This window comes from Hemibagrus wyckioides, linkage group LG22 (genome assembly GCF_019097595.1).
Source record: "Hemibagrus wyckioides isolate EC202008001 linkage group LG22, SWU_Hwy_1.0, whole genome shotgun sequence".
Lineage (NCBI taxonomy): Eukaryota > Metazoa > Chordata > Actinopteri > Siluriformes > Bagridae > Hemibagrus > Hemibagrus wyckioides.
Window position 1 is genome coordinate 13,767,758 of NC_080731.1, and position 18,888 is coordinate 13,786,645.

The 18,888-nt window shown below is 37.4% G+C and overlaps 1 protein-coding gene across 1 annotated transcript; it reads left to right on the forward strand.

Annotated features, from left to right (window-relative positions):
• Nucleotides 1-3,613: 3,613 nt before the first annotated feature.
• ptgs1 (prostaglandin-endoperoxide synthase 1) lies at nt 3,614-18,862 on the forward strand. Its single transcript, XM_058375026.1, has 11 exons — nt 3,614-3,933; nt 4,014-4,109; nt 5,945-6,061; nt 8,268-8,408; nt 10,493-10,636; nt 10,784-10,965; nt 11,090-11,173; nt 11,709-11,955; nt 13,274-13,560; nt 14,783-14,930; nt 15,611-18,862. Exons 1-11 carry the CDS (start codon nt 3,927-3,929, stop codon nt 15,961-15,963), a joined length of 1,806 nt encoding a protein of 601 aa, XP_058231009.1. The 5' UTR covers nt 3,614-3,926; the 3' UTR covers nt 15,964-18,862.
• The last annotated feature ends 26 nt before the right edge of the window (nt 18,863-18,888 follow it).

An 18,888-nucleotide genomic window follows, 5' to 3' on the forward strand; every position in this document is an offset into this window, starting at 1 on the left:
AGTAGAAGCAAAACAGAATATTCAGCAGAAACACACATGGACAAGGAACAAGAACGTGTGAAACATCATGCAGGAAGTAAACAGTGCTCGGGTCCGAAGCCCTGAACCTGGAGCAGTGACATAACAACAATACCTGCTGTACCACTGTGTTTCCCTGATAGAAAACTATCTGTATGCAAATTAATGTTGTAAGAGTTTGTACAGCACTGTGGGAGTTTATTAGTAAATGTTTATTCAGAGTCATTTCAGAGCTGGATGTTTTCATTATCTCTGTGTCCCTCAAGATTGTATGCTGTTAGTCTGACAAATTAAGAAGTTACTTAAGTTACTTTAATAGCAGGTTTATTTTTCAGTCTAAAAGCTTATTTGGTAATGTAACTGTACATTCAGAAGGCCGGTCTGTAACGTGCTCTTGGTAATGTTGTACTGGGAAACCTTGTGGCATGGCATTCATGTGGATGTTTTTTGGACACATACTGCCTATCTAAACATTTATGCAGACCAAATACACCCCTTCATGGCAATTATATTCCCTAACGGCAGTGGCCATTTTTAGCAGGATAATGTGTCTGGCCACACTACAAAAATTGTTTAGGAATGGTTTGAGAACATGACAAAGAGTTCAAGGTGTAGACTTTGCCTCCAAAATTCCCTAGATCTAAATCCAACTGAGCATCTTTGGTATGTGCTGGACAAACAAACTTGATCCATTGAGGCCTCACCTCGCAACTTTCAGGACTGCTAATGTCTTGGTGTTGAATATCCACAGCAGACCTTCAATTTCTGAATTCCAAGGGCTGTTTGGCTACACAAGGGGGATATGCACAATATTAGGCAGGTGGTTTTAATGTTATGTGTATATTAGTGTATAGGTGAACAGTGTAAAGGAAGCAATGTCTTAAGACTCTCTTATAAAATAAAAGATACTGCCACAAGGGTGACTGTCAAATGCCATAACTGTAAATGTAAAAAATAGTAGACCCAAATTTGCTATTTTCTAACACCTACTTTATCTAACCTTTCAAATTTAGTATGTGAGAAGATGTATAAAGCTTACGATAACAAGCAGAGAACAAAACATCAGAGTTATTTTATTCTATACATTTTTACATTGCACAATTTAAATATTAAACTATTGAAATAGTTAGTTTGTTTTTATACTGCACTATTTCAATTGTTACACATGCAATAACTTGTATAACTTGTATCATTATAGTCTGACATCTTTCTGCCTTCTGTTTCACTGCTGCTACATACACTATATTGCCAAAAGTATTCACTCACCTGCCTTGACTCGCATATGAACTTAAGTGACATCCCATTCCTAATCCATAGGGTTCAATATGACGTCGGTCCACCCTTTGCAGCTATAACAGCTTCAACTCTTCTGGGAAGGCTGTCCACAAGGTTTAGGAGTGTGTTTATGGGAAATTTTGACCATTCTTCCAGAAGCGCATTTGTGAGGTCACACACTGATGTTGGACGAGAAGGCCTGGCTCTCAGTCTCCGCTCTAATTCATCCCAAAGGTGTTCTATCGGGCTGAGGTCAGGACCCTGTGCAGGCCAGTCAAGTTCATCCACACCAGACTCTGTCATCCATGTCTTTATGGACCTTGCTTTGTGCACTGGTGCACAGTCATGTTGGAAGAGGAAGGGGCCAGCTCCAAACTGTTCCCACAAAGTTGGGAGCATGGAATTGTCCAAAATGTCTTGGTATGCTGAAGCATTCAGAGTTCCTTTCACTGGAACTAAGGGGCCAAGCCCAGCTCCTGAAAAACAACCCCACACCTTAATCCCCCCTCCACCAAACTTTACACTTGGCACAATGCAGTCAGACAAGTACCGTTCTCCTGGCAACCACCAAACCCAGACTCGTCCATCAGATTGCCAGATGGAGAAGCGCGATTCGTCACTCCAGAGAACGCGTCTCCACTGCTCTAGAGTTCAGTGGCGGCGTGCTTTACACCACTTCATCCGACGCTTTGCATTGCACTTGGTGATGTATGGCTTGGATGCAGCTGCTCGGCCATGGAAACCCATTCCATGAAGCTCTCTGCGCACTGTTCTTGAGCTAATCTGAAGGCCACATGAAGTTTGGAGGTCTGTAGCGATTGACTCTGCAGAAAGTTGGTGACCTCTTCGCACTATGCGCCTCAGCATCCACTGACCCCGCTCCGTCAGTTTACGTGGCCTACCACTTCGTGGCTGAGTTGCTGTCGTTCCCAAACACTTCCACGTTCTTATAATACAGCTGACAGTTGACTGTGGAATATTTAGGAGCGAGGAAATTTCACGACTGGATTTGTTGCACAGGTGGCATCCTATCACAGTTCCACGCTGGAATTCACTGAGCTCCTGAGAGCGACCCATTCTTTCACAAATGTTTGTAAAAACAGTCTGCATGCCTAGGTGCTTGATTTTATACACCTGTGGCCATGGAAGTGATTGGAACACCTGATTCTGATTATTTGGATGGGTGAGCGAATACTTTTGGCAATATAATGTATTTTGAACAATGTATTTCAATAAGTTTGGAAATTCATTCACTGTACGGCATCTGTACTTTGAACTTACTATGTATATTTATTTTCAATTCTTATATTTTATTTTACTCTTTTTTACTTTCATTGTACTGTGAGCAACTTTGTCTTCTCCTGTCTCACTTTGTTGAACCTCATTTTGCATGTCTAAATATAATATTAAAAGTGAAGTTTTAAGTTTCACATGTTTGTCCATTGCTGAAAGTGCTATACAAATAGAAAGGTTAAGCTGTGTGGTGACAATGTTATATGTGTAATTTTATTTGTGTCATTAACTCATTTGGAGTAATAATAATGATACACTTAATCTACATTTACATTGTCTCATAATGTATGTGCATCCCTGTTGCTGAAAACAACTACACAACTAAAGGAAAAGTAAAAACTAAAATATAAGTCACATGCCAAAAAAGTTTCATCAAGACTCTTTCTTAAAAGCCAAAAGTATGACTTCTATTTTCTATATTTTTAAATATTGTCAGAATCGCTTGCCTTTTACTAAAATTATAGCTTTTAATAAATAGTTATTTTGTTTGGTTTGTTTTGATTTCATGTGAATGAAAAGATGCAAACTTGCTCGTGTTCTCAATGACAGTAGGTATACAAATATACGATAAAATACTAAAAATACAAATGTCCTGCTCATAAAAACAAATTTTGAGAGGATTAATAGCTGTTACCCATAACCAGGATGGAATATTTACTAAAGAAGTATGAACGAATTTTTTTTTGGATGGCCACCAGCTCTAAATTTCTGAAAGGAAATGCTCTATGGGAGATTTCTACATATAATCAAAAAAAGTAAAACAAAGTCACTGAACACCTGCTATAGTGTTATACTGTAGTGCTATTGTGTAGCACTGTAGTAGTCCTGTATTGGTCACTGAACACTTGCTGAACACTGTACAACTTTAAAACTGTAATTTATCCTCTTATTTATTGCAGTATTCTCTATTAGGTTTGGGTAAACCATGGTCTAGATATGGCAAAGGATCTATCACGTGGTGGCGCTAAAAACACTCATTTCCAGCCCCCCCTGTAATCCGACACTTGTCTCCAACGCTTTAATATTTGGAGTCGAGGACGATGAGTTCAGTCTAAGTATGAATGTGCTGTACGTGCAAAGCGGAATTCATCTTGCGGAGTAAGTTCCGTTTATCTTTGCTCGTAAAGCACTTTTGGCGTCTGACAGCTGTTTACTTACTGTTTACTTCGGCTGAGCATCTCATGGTGAGAACACTGCAGTGAAAGCGCACAGCTGAGAACAAACTCATGCGTGTTTACGCACAAAGTACGGCGACTGGCTTCCATCTGTTGCATCCACTTCTGAGCGTATTTTTGGATTTTGGTTGGATTTTTTAAACCTCTTATTCCTGTTACTCTACAATGAACGGTAAGCGCTGGGAATCTTTGGCCAGATTTGTGTGTATGGGTTGATATATAATAACTTCAGTACGTGTGTTTCGTCTGCAGCAGTGAATAGTCTTCTCCTCCTGTGGTCTTGGACTCTGGTGCAGGAATGGACATTATGCATGGGCGAGGAAGAACACTCATCACCAGTAAAAAGTGGTAAGTGCTGTGAGGACAAGATACTAGGAATCAGCCTACAAGTTTGTAGGTATACTGTATATATCTGGATAACAGGTTTGCATCAGATATCTAATCTTTGCAATTTAATCTAACAGATATTTCACATTAGACATGAGAGAATAGGAAAAAAAATAACGTAAACAGAAAAGCTCTGGGAAAACAGCACTGAAAAAACACTTATACAAGGTTATTGCTAGTTATTTATTAAAGCACTGTAGGCATCAAATCATTCAAGTAAATGTAATTGTGTGCTTGTAATGCTGGAACTCACATGAACAGTCTTAAAGGAGAAAAACCTGCTCATTCATTCTTTAACCCTCTGTTGGTATGCATGACATAAAGAGCAGGTCTGGTCTTGCGTGGGACGTTTCAGATGATCTGTGTCTGTGTAGCCTCCTTATTTTATCTGTATGTTATCAAACTACTCAGAAAACCTGCTGCAGGGTTGAAGGAATGCCTACACACTTAAAATGTTCTTTAAAGGGGGATAGTAAAGTAGTTACGTTCTTAGCTTCCTAAAAGTGATCTAGTTTGGAAACCTTTATACTGATTAATGAGAGGTACCCACGAGTTTGCAGGTCCAGCTTTAAATTCCTCTCTATCCTAACTACTTGCAAGTAATTTGTAGTTATGTGCAGTATTAATACTATAGAGCAGCAGGATTTAAAATTAGATTTTATTTAAATTTTGTACGCTCTGGTAGAAAAATTATACTGCAAGCTACTTACAGCACAACATACAGCGACTTGGTTGATGGGTTGTGCTGCATCTTACTCTGTTATCGCATTAATCACATGGTCGCAGACATTTCAAAGGTAGGTTAGGTAAGCTAAAAGTGTCCCTGGGTCTAACTGTGTATGTGAGTATGTGTGCATGGCAGCCATCCAGTAGTGTTGCTTCTTCGAATTCCTAGGATAGGCTCTACAGTACTCATAACCAGGATGGAATTTTTACTGAAGAAGAATGAATGAAATATTTTTTGTATGACCACCAGTTCTCTAAATGCGCTATTGAAGATTTCTACATATAGTCAAAAAAGTAAAAAAAAGTTACTGAACACCTGCTGTAGTGCTATACTGTAGCATTATAGTAGTCCTGTATTGGTCACTGAACGCTTACTGAACACTGTACAACTTTAGAACTGTAAATTATCATCTTATTTATTGCAATGTTCTCTATTCAGTTTGACTATTAGATAAATTGCAAACAGTTTAGGTTTTGAAAAAAAAGTGTCAGGTTTGTTATGATGTCAATTGTCATACTAATATGTACATTTTCCAATTTGCCACTGTGCCTTCTAAATTCATTCACAACGTTAGATGCTGGACTTTACAGTGTGACTCTGAAGGGCAGTAATTAGCAGCACTTATCACCAAGAACATGTCTAGAGCAAAGTTCCTGTGAACATTTTGGCAAGAGAAGATCCTGGGAATGTGTGAGAGGAACCACTGAGATGAACTAAGTGAGGGTCTGGTTATCTCCTGTGTAACGCATATAACCACAATTCATTTAGAGGTTATGTTATTTTAGGGTTATGCCAATCATTAAAGCAGTGTGCGGAAGTCCTGAAACAGTGACAAGAGGGTGATCCATGTGGGTCATAAACATTTATCAGGCTCAGTTCTGTTTATACTACCATTTTATACTACCAAGTGGCAACGCTGGGGAAATTGTTTATGTTTTTTATATACTGAATCCATGAAACTGTGCATTACATACATTTTTATATTTAAAAATCCTGCTTTAAATGTGACTCCTCAGATACTTGGTTTTAAAAATTTTTGTTATATTTTTCTTTTTTTTTGTTTTTACAGTGAATCCTTGTTGCTACTACCCTTGCCAGAACCGGGGAATCTGCATGAGATATGGGCTAGACCAATACCAGTGTGACTGCACCAGAACTGGGTATTATGGGAAAAATTGCACTACCCGTAAGTAGACCTTTTGATTTCCTGTGTACTCTGTTCCTGTTTTGGGCCTTTATTAGATCCTGTTTCTGGTTCATTAACTTCTAGTGTGTCTACATATGTTCACAAAACGGAATAGTTACTGGATTATGTCTAATTTTATATAGCATGAAATCAGTGTTTACTTAAAAAAAAAAACTAGTAGCAATAATATCACATTAAATACTTTATAGCAGATATTAGGCCCAGAACACATAGAGGTCTTCACTGCATGTGAAGTAACAGTGTAGGAGACTTAAGTAGTAAATGATGAATGTTTGAAGTTGTTTGGAGGCCGGAGCAGATGACGAATGTGTTGAATGTACTCCACCAGCAGTTATTACCTAGTAGTTGATATGTAATGTAATGTTTTTTAAATGCTAAATATTTTCTTTGAAAGAAATTGTTACATGCATTTTTAAGTCAATAAGATGTTTATCCTCAGAAGCTGGATCATTTTTTTGGTATGAGCTATAATCTCTGTGAGATCCAGTTGGACAGCATGCACATGGTCAGATTTTCAGATTAGTTGTGTAAGAGCTATCAAGATAAATCTGGCTGCGGTTGTGTGGTTGTGCAGGTGAATAAGTGAACTTGGCAACAGTATCTGTTTAAACAGACGTTCATGAGAAACCTGGGAATATTCTGTTGTGTTCTAATCAAAATACAGTCTGATAATATTGTTCAGGCTGTTCCTCGTGATATTGATATAGCAGCTGTAACTGCTGCTTAGCCTTTATCAAAAGATGTAGATGTCTTTCTTTTTTGTATTTTGCTACTTTGATTCTTCTGGTTGCAAACGAGTTTTCACTTGGTACAAGACAGAATACAAGATTGAATCTATAATAAAATTTGTCATGACTGAATGTTGTAAATACATAGCGATAATGTTGACTGTGTGATTTCACTCTTTGCTCTCTAACTTTTATTTCTGAATGTCGACATGTCCTATGGGGTTTCAGAAATGCTACATACTAAAAATCGCATAATGCCTATGTTCAACTCTGAAGGTTTTTCACTCAAAAATGTATACTGTAAGGCAAAGCTGTAAAGCAGCATACTGAAGCGGAGATCCCTTTCCTAGAAGCAGTTTTTTTTTTATAGAACTAGCAAATACACAAAATCTGCATAACTAGGATCCATGCTAATGAAGACATTAAGGACATTCTAAAATTTTCCTTAAAGTTATTTTTTTATTTTATAATTTACATCTAATCTACAATTTATGTCCCAGCTTTGTACTTGCGAAGGGATCTGATCAGTCAAAATTACAATATCATTTAAAATTAAGAAAAAAAGAATCAGAAAACATTTCTGTTTCCTGTGATCTTCAGTAAGTTCAGATGATACAGCTTCCTATTGAACATATGAACTTGGGAAGATTCCAGATATTTCATACAGATGAACATGTGCACTCCGGGTGGAGTAAAGGTGAAATAAAACAATGTTTCAGTCATAAGACATTAAATGGATTCATATAAAAAATATTAATCTGATTGTGTAATAGTTCTGTAATTATTTTTCAATGTAAAGTGTAGTTATATTTCGCAACCAAATGTGAGATTCTATCAGATAACACTAACAAATTGTTTGGAAGACAATTACTTTACATGTAGACTACTGAAATCATTCAACTGCTATACATCTATAGGCACAGGGCCAGTGGCTATGGTTAGGGTTACAGAAACCACATCAACTTTTTTACAGTTCTATCAAATAACACTGCTAAAAGATTTGGACTTGAATGGGTTTTGTGTAGAGAAGTTTACTAGTTTTATCAATATACTCTGTACACATTGCACCTGTATGCTTAGGGCCTGTGTCTAGGGTTAGGGTTTCAAAAACAAGAGCATCCAAGTTTAAGTTTCTATCAGATATCACTGCCAGTAAGTTTGGCTAGACCTTTTTGTGTGGAGTACTGTAATGATTTGGTTGATAATATTATTACATAATGCAAGAGGCTAAGTAAATTTATGATACATCATGATTATGACAGCATACAGTTATCAGACATTTCTCCATAGACTTAACTTGTACCACTGGCTTCTATTTACATGTTGCTGTTGTAAAACAGCTGGACACAGATCTCAGACCTTCACAAGAAATTTCAGTCCATTTGAAGCAAACTGCAGTACATACAGATGTGTGATCTCAGCAGATGTGTTTTTTCTTCTTCTTGTCATCCTTACAGCTGAGTTCTGGTCCAGAGTTGTCGAGATCATGAAGCCAAGTCCTGATGTCATACACTACATCTTAACCCATTTTTACTGGCTATGGAATCTTATCAATAAAACCTTCCTGAGGGACTGGATCATGTACAAGGTCCTCACAGGTCAGTTATCTAAAATATTAGTATTCTTTCCTTCCTTAGAAATTATCCATAGACACTTTCAGACTGATTACAATGGACAACAGTTCAGCCTTCAGTGCAATGTCCAAGATAAATATTTGGAAAAGGCAGAGCTTAGTCATCTCCTTCCTCACTGATTAAGTTTTGTAACATAGTTTTGGTTTGCTCCCTTTATTTATGTGATTGAATCAAAATCTCAGCCACATACATAGACACTTTTCACACTTTTGTAATGTTTTATTGTTTAATCATTAGATTAAAAGTGATGGTATTAAGCAATTAATTTCTGAATGTGTGGCTGAATCCACACAGCATCCAACAATTGTAAATAGTAAAATTGTACATGATTAATCCTATTCAGGGTTGATTTGACTTCAAATAATTAAGCACAATAAAAAACCATAAATGATATTGATGAGCCAATTCATTTTGATTCACTCATTCATTCATAATATATATTTGTTTATATTTAGCTGTTAAAAAAACACTTCCTTAATCTATAATGTAAAGGAATACAAACTTATTCTAAATAAAAATTAGAATATTAAGCATTATTAAGCAGTATAATCTTGATTAGGATGACTATATTTCTTTTAAAGATTCATTACTTGAGAAGTCTATACAGCAAAGATCACTTCTGGCTTGCTTAGTAAAATGCAATCACAGTTTTTGAGTGTTTTTTCAATGAGACTGTTCTATTAGGGAATATTTTACCAGGGTGATGATTGCCCAAAAACTGGCCTCAAACTGAGAAGAGGAGGAGCTGTTATAACTGAAGTGTTAAAAAGCTGACAAAAAATTAAGGGTGTTGCCTTTTCATGTGTGCAGCTGCTTAATGTTCACAATCTAAACACAATCTAAACATGAAACCAGACACTAATACTGAGAAAAGCAGCTTCAGCTTTTTGTGCTAATCTGTTTGTGCAGTAGGTAGCATGTATTTGCCCCTGTGCACTCAGACATTGTAGGTTTAAATGATTTGGGGGGTTTCAAAATAAAAAAAAATATGATCAATGCTTCAACATTAGTGCATTTTGGAGATGAAATGAACATCAACAAAGAGGGGTCCAAGGCATATTTACACAGAAATAAAGAATGCATGAAATGTTGGCAATATTGTCTGAGCTTACTTTAATTTTCTCTTTTTGGCTACTTTGAATTTAGCTAGTAGAGTGCTCATGCTAAGTTCTGTGCTACAGATCTGCTGAGAAAATCTCCATAGACAGAACTTCCTGCTAGTATTTACTTAGCTTCTGTTTGAGACTAAAACTTGCTTTATCACTTCCTGTAGTAATTCCCACCAGTAAGAGTGGCCCGTTTTGCCGCCTACGTGTAGTTTGGTGTGAGAATTACTATTTAGAAAGGATCCTATTCTATGTCATGGCAATTTGTATCAGAGTTAAACTTAACATATGCAATGTATGTAGTCCAGTGTCTTTATAACCCCCAACTGCTATGGAAATTCATGCTCTCCACAGAAAGACTTCAAATTCCTCACATCTCTCTGCTGCTGCCAAGGGTTTCTGGCACTTAAGCCTTTATGCATTTGCTCTCCACTAACCTTTGCAGAGCTGTTCACAGGAGATATGTAACATCAACCCAGGCCATTGAAAAAGTCTTTATACTCAGTGGGTGAAATTTCCTTTAGTTTGCTTGTACAACTGTCTTGAGTCTGCTTAGAAAATCTCTCTCTTTCTCTCTCTCTCTCTCACACACACACACACACACACACACACACTGAAATGACTGAGCCTGCATAAACAATAAGGTGTGAACAGTAAAGCAAGTTTTAAAATAAATTACCAGAAAGTTCACATGATGGTGACAAACCCACTATTAATAGTGTTTTTAAATATGCAAAATCTAAAGATTTTTTTTAAATTTCAAGATCCAATAACAGTCCTCAAGCCCTAAAGCTCTATTAAAACATGAGAACAGTGGCAGCATACAGCAGAAACATAGTAGTAGTTTTGCAAAGAAAATTCAGAGAAGTCAGAGAATTGCTAGAGGTGTGTGATTTTTCCCCCACAGTATTCTCATTGTCTTAACCCTGTCTCCTTTTGCAGTGCGGTCTGACCTGATTCCCAGCCCTCCAACTTATAACTCCAAGTATGGCTACCTGAGCTGGGAATCTTATTCCAATACCACTTATTACACCCGACTCCTGCCTCCAGTGCCACTAGACTGTCCAACACCTATGGGTGTCAGAGGTAGGGTAGCCCAAGATATTTGGCTGTAAAAAATAATCTATTTACATACTGCAGAAACTTTAAAACTGAGTTTATTTTTAATATCTGTTTTCCCAGCCTAATTTCAGTTTCCCCAGCTGTTAAGGCTAATGATTTTTCCCTTTGCAGGAAAAATGGAGCTTCCAGATCCTAAGCTGTTGGTGGAGAAGTTCTTACTGAGGCGGGAATTCAGGCCAGACCCCCAGGGCACAAATTTGATGTTTGGGTTTTTTGCTCAGCACTTCACTCACCAGTTCTTCAAAACACACAATCGAATGGGGCTTGGCTTTACCAAAGGTCTTGGCCATGGGGTGAGTTTTTACAGAAGATCTGGGGAGGATGTTAGGTTGAGGTAGAACACATGGTTTTATAGTCTAACAGTCTGCCTCTCCAAATGAGTATAATATTCATTCTTATGTTTGATCTTGTAAATAGGTGGATGCTGGGCATATTTATGGAGATAACCTTGCACGGCAGCTAAGTCTTAGACTTCACAAAGACGGGAAGCTGAAGTACCAGGTACCGTTACTCTTGTGAAATGTCTGGCATGTTCTTAAATCTGCTGAACATATTTTATGTTGTTGTTGTTAGGCTCCATCTACTTATTAGCTGATATAGCCATATCTTTTAGAGATTATCATCAAGAAAGTGTTTTTTTTTTTTCCAAAGCTGTGCCCTACTTTGTGTAGTGTGCAGGCATGGTTACGCTTCCTTCTGAGGTCTAGAGATTAAAGTTGCATAAATTCAAATATAATCAAAAGATAAGAAAAATGAGGGAAGGTTTCAACACCAGCCTAATGCTTTACTTTTCCCTCCTCTAGAAATTTCTCATTTACTGTGCAGGTTTATATGGGTTTGTCACTGCTGTTTCACTGTTAATGCTTGCTCATTCGGGATAAAATAGTTTAATAATTTAATTTAATGTAATAATTTTTGTCTCCTTTCTCTATTTTTCTTCTTTTGAAAAGCTGCTTTGAGACAATGTCCATTGTAAAAGGCGCTATACAAATAAATTGAATTGAATTTTAATGTTAATGCCCTGTGTGTTGTACAGATGATAAACGGAGAGATGTACCCACCTTCAGTGGCAGACACCAACGTGAACATGAACTACCCTGCATCAGTTCCACCAGAAAAGCAAATAGCTATTGGCCAGGAGGTTTTTGGGCTGTTGCCAGGCTTAAGCATGTATGCCACCTTGTGGCTGCGTGAACACAACCGTGTGTGTGACATCCTAAAGAAAGAGCATCCCAGCTGGGGGGATGAGCAACTCTTTCAGACCACCAGACTTATTATTATTGGTGAAGTATTGCATTTTGGTGAAGCATTTTTTTTTGCTTCTCTGTTATTCAGCACTTGTCATGTGTGCTACTGGAAGCAAACAAGAACCAGAAACTGATTCTATTACAAGTATAAAAAAAAAACACTGTAGTGCTTTCACAGTATGGAATTGTAATCTTTTAGGAAAATAGATAAATTAAACACTACCTAGGCAGTTTCATGCTATTTGCACATATGGTACAGAGTATGCCTAAAACAGTGGCAGTCTCAGTTACACATAATATTGTATAAGAAAATATTGTATGCACTGAGTGAGAAAACAGCAGTATTTCACCCTAATATCATGATCTGGAATGGAAAAACTAGTCCCTGGTTTGAGAAAACACCTGACATGATGTCAATTTCAAATAAATTATAAATTAATTAAAGAATATTCATTTAATATCAAATATTATTTAAAATTCATCTTATTTGTATAATATCATATTTGTCTAAACTATATTTCTATCGGTGTCCATGATATACCACATACTGTGTATCAGCCATTCCACATTCATAATTCTGTTCAATTACTAATTACATCTTGTGAGTGACAACAGATTTTTAAAACATTTGACAGATATAAGCCAATGTTCCACTGATTTGCTTGCTTCTCTGCCCCATGGTCAGTTTGTGAAAATTATCACTGAAATTGGAGCAGCAGACAGGGCAGCTTATGACAGGGTTGTCAAGATAACATCACTGACATCAAACTGGACTAGTTTAAAATACACAATGGCCACAAAGATCCATTTGTATAGAAAAATATATTGCATAGGATGGTTAAGGGAAAGGGGGATTTTACAATAGATGTCTGTACATCAGAAATGTGTGTGCACTATTGTTACCTTTGATTCCGAAACAAAGGTTGTGACAAACAGAAAAAGAAAAATGTAAAGGAAACTATGACTTCACTTGTCCAGTGCCCAAATTTAGTTTGTGCTTAACTTTTAGGGTATTTTTTGTGGTTTTGGGATATATTTATGCTGGAAATTTTGCTAAAACCTAGCAGTCCTGGTTAATGATATTAGCTGCTCTGTGTGTGTGAGACAAGCTTTGCAAGCCTTAATTGAGCAAAGTTAAAAACAGCACAAAAACTTTGCTAGACTGAATGCATGATGAAGTTTCTCAAAAAATTCAGTCTGTAGCATAAACCACATGATTAGTTTAATTACTGTTATGTGATTATTAATGTCATTATTCCACATTACAATCTATGGCCATGAGCAACTGCCCAGAGATAATATCAGTACTTTATTTAGTCTTTTTTTTTTTTTTGCTCAATTGCCCGCTTTGTAGGTGAGACTATCCGGATAGTGATCGAGGATTATGTCCAGCACCTAAGTGGCTACTACCTAAAGCTGAAGTTCGATCCGACCCTGCTTTTCAGCTCGCAGTTCCAGTACCAGAACCGCATTGCCTTGGAGTTCAATCAGCTTTACCACTGGCATCCACTCATGCCCAACAGCTTCTTCATTGAAGGAACGGAGATCGCCTATGATAAGTTTATATACAACACCTCCATACTCACCCACTATGGAATAGAAAAGCTGGTGCATGCTTTCTCAACTCAGCCAGCAGGACAGGTAAAAGCTGCATGTCTTTTGACCTTTCAATCTTTGATCATTATTTTTTTCATCTTTGGAAGTTTCACTGATGAGTCAGGTTTGATGTATTGATAATACATATTAAAAAAATCTAGACTGCAGATTATCATCAGCATGTGGTTATTTTCACTGTGACTGGTGTAATGGTCCAAGAAATGGCCGAGAGTTCTGAGAAACAGGGTGCTTATGATCTACTGAGAAATATAGAAAATCTGTTTTTGGACGTTTCAACAACTCTTAATATTTTAGAATAATTGTCAAAGACATCAAGACTAGAAAATTAAAAATATTGAAACCTGCAGAAGCAAACAGTATTTGTGGTCATTTTTGCTCCATTGGCTGCCGGCCCCAGATGGCTTTGGCATCTTTGGAATTCATGTGTGCAATTTCCTGACAATAGAGACAAGACATTTCTGTTGCACCACTTGGGAGACACATTTGAATATTTTTACACACTGGTACAGGCATTCTCAACTCAGGCAGCGAGAGGAGTAATATTTGCACTGAGCCATTTTGACCTGGAGGCAACATAGTTTTGTTCATTACTGATCATTTTAGAAAGGCTGAGTTTCAGTTATATAGACAGCTTTATACAAAATTGAAAAGTATGTCAGCACAGTTGAGGGGCGCATTGGCTTATTGGTTAAGATGTTTGCCACACGTCTACAGATATGGGGGTCTGATTCCTGTCTGTTTGGTGGTTTCCTCCCCTAGTTTACAGACATGCCATGTAGACTTGTTTAGCTTTAACAGTGAATTTACCTTTATCTGGTGACAGCATACACTGTTATACTCATCAGCATTGTGGTTGGTTTCAGTGTGGTGTCTGTAATGTCGAGTGACCTGAAACAGGAAGTGGTGTTTTTTTTTTTTTTTTAATGTGTAATATTTTAGTCTGCGGGAACGTTGCTTGCTTGTCAATTTCCTAATAAACTGTAGCTTCAACTCAGACTATTCATTTTTAGCCAGAGGTTGTGTAGTCATAAGTAACTTGTGTAGTCATAAGTAAATAGTTTAATGTGATATTAGTAATTGCCGAGAAATAAAGGGAAAATACAGTTTAATGCATTCAAAACTTCAAAACAGATTTTCGCTTCCCAAAGTCAGAGATTTATTAATATATAAGTTACTGGCATGTTTCTGACACTCTCTCTCTCTCTCTCTCTCTCTCTCTCTCTTTGTGTGTGTTTTTTTTCCCCAGATTGGAGGTGGGCATAATTTGCCACATGTAGTGGCCAGAGTAGCTGAAGGAGTCATTAAAGAATCTAGGCAACTTCGACTGCAGCCATTTAATGAGTACCGCAAAAGATTTAACCTGAAACCATACAAATCATTCTATGAATTTACAGGTATTTAAAATATTTCTAATGCTACAACTGATATTACTACATGATTACACTCAATATATATATCTACTGTGAAAAATACCAAGCCTCAGGTAATCTGTGGAGTTCAGATAAGAGCAGGTCGGACATACGGTGCCCCAGCTATTGCAGTTACATTATATTTTTAGTAAAAACAGATAGTATGACTTGATTTTAAATCTTTTGAAAGTATTCTTCATAAAGCATAAAAATTAGACATAAAAAAACATCCAAATAAGTTGAATTTTTAGAAGACCTTATTGCACTACATAATATAATGATGTTGTTGCACTACATAAAACATGCATTTCCATACTAAACTTTAATTATACTGTTTTTAGTCTCGTAATGAACCACCTAGTAGTGCTGTAAATGAACCCTTAGGAAGTCACTATTGAACATGACCTTTCTGATTGAGATGTCAAACAGTAAATGAGCAAATGATCAAAGCATTCAGTTTACTATTCAGCAGTTTCGGGATATTTTGGGTTAAGGAGAATTATATTTCAGCTTAAGTATTAAAATTAAGCATTTGCAACTTTAAGCTACAACTTTTAATAGGTTGTTCCATTTGGCTATATAAATATTACATAATCAAATAAATTGCTTACACTAAACTACTTTTCTTATTTTGTGTTGACAAGTCATTTATTTTCCTTTTGTAGATAATAAGGAGATTGCCCGCGAGTTGGAAGAGCTCTATGGAGACATTGACGCTTTCGAGTTTTATCCGGCTTTGCTGATAGAGAAGACACGTCCTGGTGCAATATTTGGACAGAGCATGGTAGAAATTGGGGCTCCATTTTCCTTAAAAGGTCTTATGGGAAACCCCATATGTTCACCTGAGTACTGGAAGCCCAGCACATTTGGAGGTCAAACTGGCTTTGATATTGTCAACTCTGCTACCCTTAAAAGTCTGGTTTGTCTCAATACTAAGTGGTGTCCATATGTATCCTTCCATGTTCCCCCACCAGGTTATCAGCAGAAAAACCCTGATGGCTCTCATGCTGAACTGTAGCCAATATAGAGATGTAAGAGAATTAGACAACCAGGCTGTCCCAGTATGTGTTTACACAGTCAGCTGATTTTACATTAACGTCATAATTATATTTAACTACTGTACCTGCTATAATTAGTGCACTGTGCTGAATATTATCATTTGAATATACAATGAGGGAAAAAATGATTTGATCCCCTGATGATTTTGTACGTTTGCCCACTGACAAAAAAAAATCCAGAAAAACGCAAAAAATCCTAGAAATCCAGAAAAATCTACATTGATTTGCATTTTAATGAGTGAAATAAGTATTTGATCCCCTATCAGTCAGAAAGATTTCTGGCTCCCAGGTGTCTTTTATACAGGTAAGGAGCTGAGATTACAGTATCTCAGCTCGTTAACTGTATGAAAGACACCTGTCCACAGAAGGAAGCAATCAATCAGATTCCAAACTCTCCATCATGGCCAAGACCAAAGAGCTGTCCATGGATGTCAGGGACAAGATTGTAGACCTACACAAGGCTGGAATGAGCTACAAGACCATCGTCAAGCAGCTTGGTGAGAAGGTGACAACAATTGGTGCGATTATTCCCAAATTGAAGAAACACAAAAGGACTGTCAATCTTCCTCGGTCTGGGGCTCCATGCAAGATCTCACCTCATGGAGTTTCAATGATCATGAGAACGGCGAGGAATCAGCCCAGAATTACACTGGAGGATTTTGTCAATGATCTCAAGGCAGCTGGGACCATAGTCACCAAGAAAACAATTGGTAACACACTACGCCATGGAAGACTGAAATCCAGTAGCGCCCACAAGGTCCCCCTGCAAAAGAAAGCACATGTACAGACTCATCTGAAGTTTGCCAGTGAACATCTGAATGATGCAGAAGTCATGTGGTCAAATGAGACCAAAATCCAGCTCTTTGGCATCAACTCAACTCACCGTGTTTGGAGGAGGAGGAATGCTGCCTGTGACTCCAAGAAGACCATCCCCACCGTCAAACATGGAGGTGGAAACATTATGCTTTGGGGGTGTTTTTCTGCTAAGGGGACAGGACAACCACACCGCATCAAAGGGACGATGCCATGTACCGTCATGTACCGATGCCATGTACCGCCATGTACCGTCAAATCTTGAGTGAGAACCTCCTTCCCTCAGCCAGGGCATTGAAAATGGGTCGTGGATGCAAAGAGGAGTGGGCCCAAATTCCTTGAGATGTGAGATTTGTGCAAACCTGGTGGCCAACTACAAGAAATGTCTGATTTTTTTGATTGATTGATTGATTGCCAACAAGGGTTTGCCACCAAGTACTAAGTCATGTTTTGCAAAGGGGTCAAATACTTATTTCACTCAATAAAATGCAAATCAATGTATAACTTTTTTGAAATGTGTTTTTCTTGATTTTTTTGTTGTTATTTTGTCTCTCACTGTTCAGATAAAACTACCATTAAAATTACAGACTGATCATTTATTTGTCAGTGGGCAAACGTACAAAATCAGCAGGGGATCAAATAATTTTTTCCCTCACTGTAATTGGCACATGCCTCTACTTGTAGCAGCCTTATGAATAAGGCTGTGTTTTATATTTTCCCCAGGGATCTTCAAGGTGCCTTTTAATTTAAAACCACATATTTATAGAGAAATTTAGTGAATGAGTCATCTAGTCAGCAAAAGGTGAAATGTTATATTCAAATGTCTTTGTACTCTCTGGGTCATTAAGGAATTTCCCACAGCATAACTACACAAATGAAAACATAACAGTGATAAATGTTTACATATCAGACACAGTGTAATGTATTGGAATGACACTTGGGCACAAAAGGTTCTTTGTGAGGTGCTAACTTCACACTGAAGCAGCAGAGCATCATCTACATTCCATTGTAGTGCTAGTCCTTTGTGCCGTACGCTTACCAGCCACTGTAATAGGTGTACCCCTGCTCATTCAAGCTGTTAGCGAATCATGTGGCATAATATCATGTAGATATGGACATGCAGATATAGACAGGTTACAACAGCAGAAGACCATTTCAGGGTTTCACTTGTCAGTCAAGAGCAGGAACATGAGGCAACAGTGCTCTTTTGCTGTAGCACAATTCCTATTTACCACAGTTATAAAGAATGGTCATGTGAATTACTGTAGCACACAAGTCTATTTGTTCTGTTTTGACCTGTCTGGCACCAACAACTAACCAACCCCAATGGTCAGAATGAAGCTCTTGACCTGTATGTACATGGTGATGCCACATGATGGGCTGATTGGGTAATTACATTAATGTGTATGTGTACAGTTATTAAAGTGGCCCGTGAGTGTGTGTCCTTTGTAGGACAAGACTCATTTTTTTTTATAATTATTATACTTTAGAATAGCTTGAGTTTTGGTTTAAAAAAGCAAGCAGTGCTTAGTTTTGGATGGCTTTCAAGCATACATCAATCAATGATGTTGTCAGAGTGAATTTTGGATCCATGGCCAGTATTGGCAAATAGCAGGTTGATTTATATCAGTAAATCCTGTAACCAGCAATCAGTGTTCTGCCCAGTCATGCATTGCATTAAGGAGTGGGATATTGACAGGTGTTTTTTGATGTATGATGACACTGAGGTTTGTTTATTACAGCAAATGTCCTTTCTGAAGCACTGATTTAAGATGAATTAATAAGAGGTCATTTGTAAGGTCATATTTAACTGCTGCAGTTGTGAATAAAGGACAAGGATATACTGGTGATCATTGGACTGAAAATGATAATTAACAGGATATGACAGTATAAGATTATAGGCAAAAGGATTGTTTCCAGATTGTTTGCTTATTTGTTGTTTTTGTTTGTTTTGATTTTATTTGTTGTTTACTCATACTTGTGAGTTCTGAGAACAAAAGGCTTTTCATGAAATAAATTGATAGACTGATGGGCTTGAATAACTTACAGACTTGTTTGTGAATATTATTTAC

What these genes read in the sequence shown, in the direction of transcription:
- ptgs1 (XM_058375026.1), top strand. An exon ending in CTCATCACCAGTAAAAAGTG is followed by an intron (nt 4,110 to 5,944) that starts GTAAGTGCTGTG and finishes TTGTTTTTACAG; the next exon opens with TGAATCCTTGTTGCTACTAC. An exon ending in CATGTACAAGGTCCTCACAG is followed by an intron (nt 8,409 to 10,492) that starts GTCAGTTATCTA and finishes CTCCTTTTGCAG; the next exon opens with TGCGGTCTGACCTGATTCCC.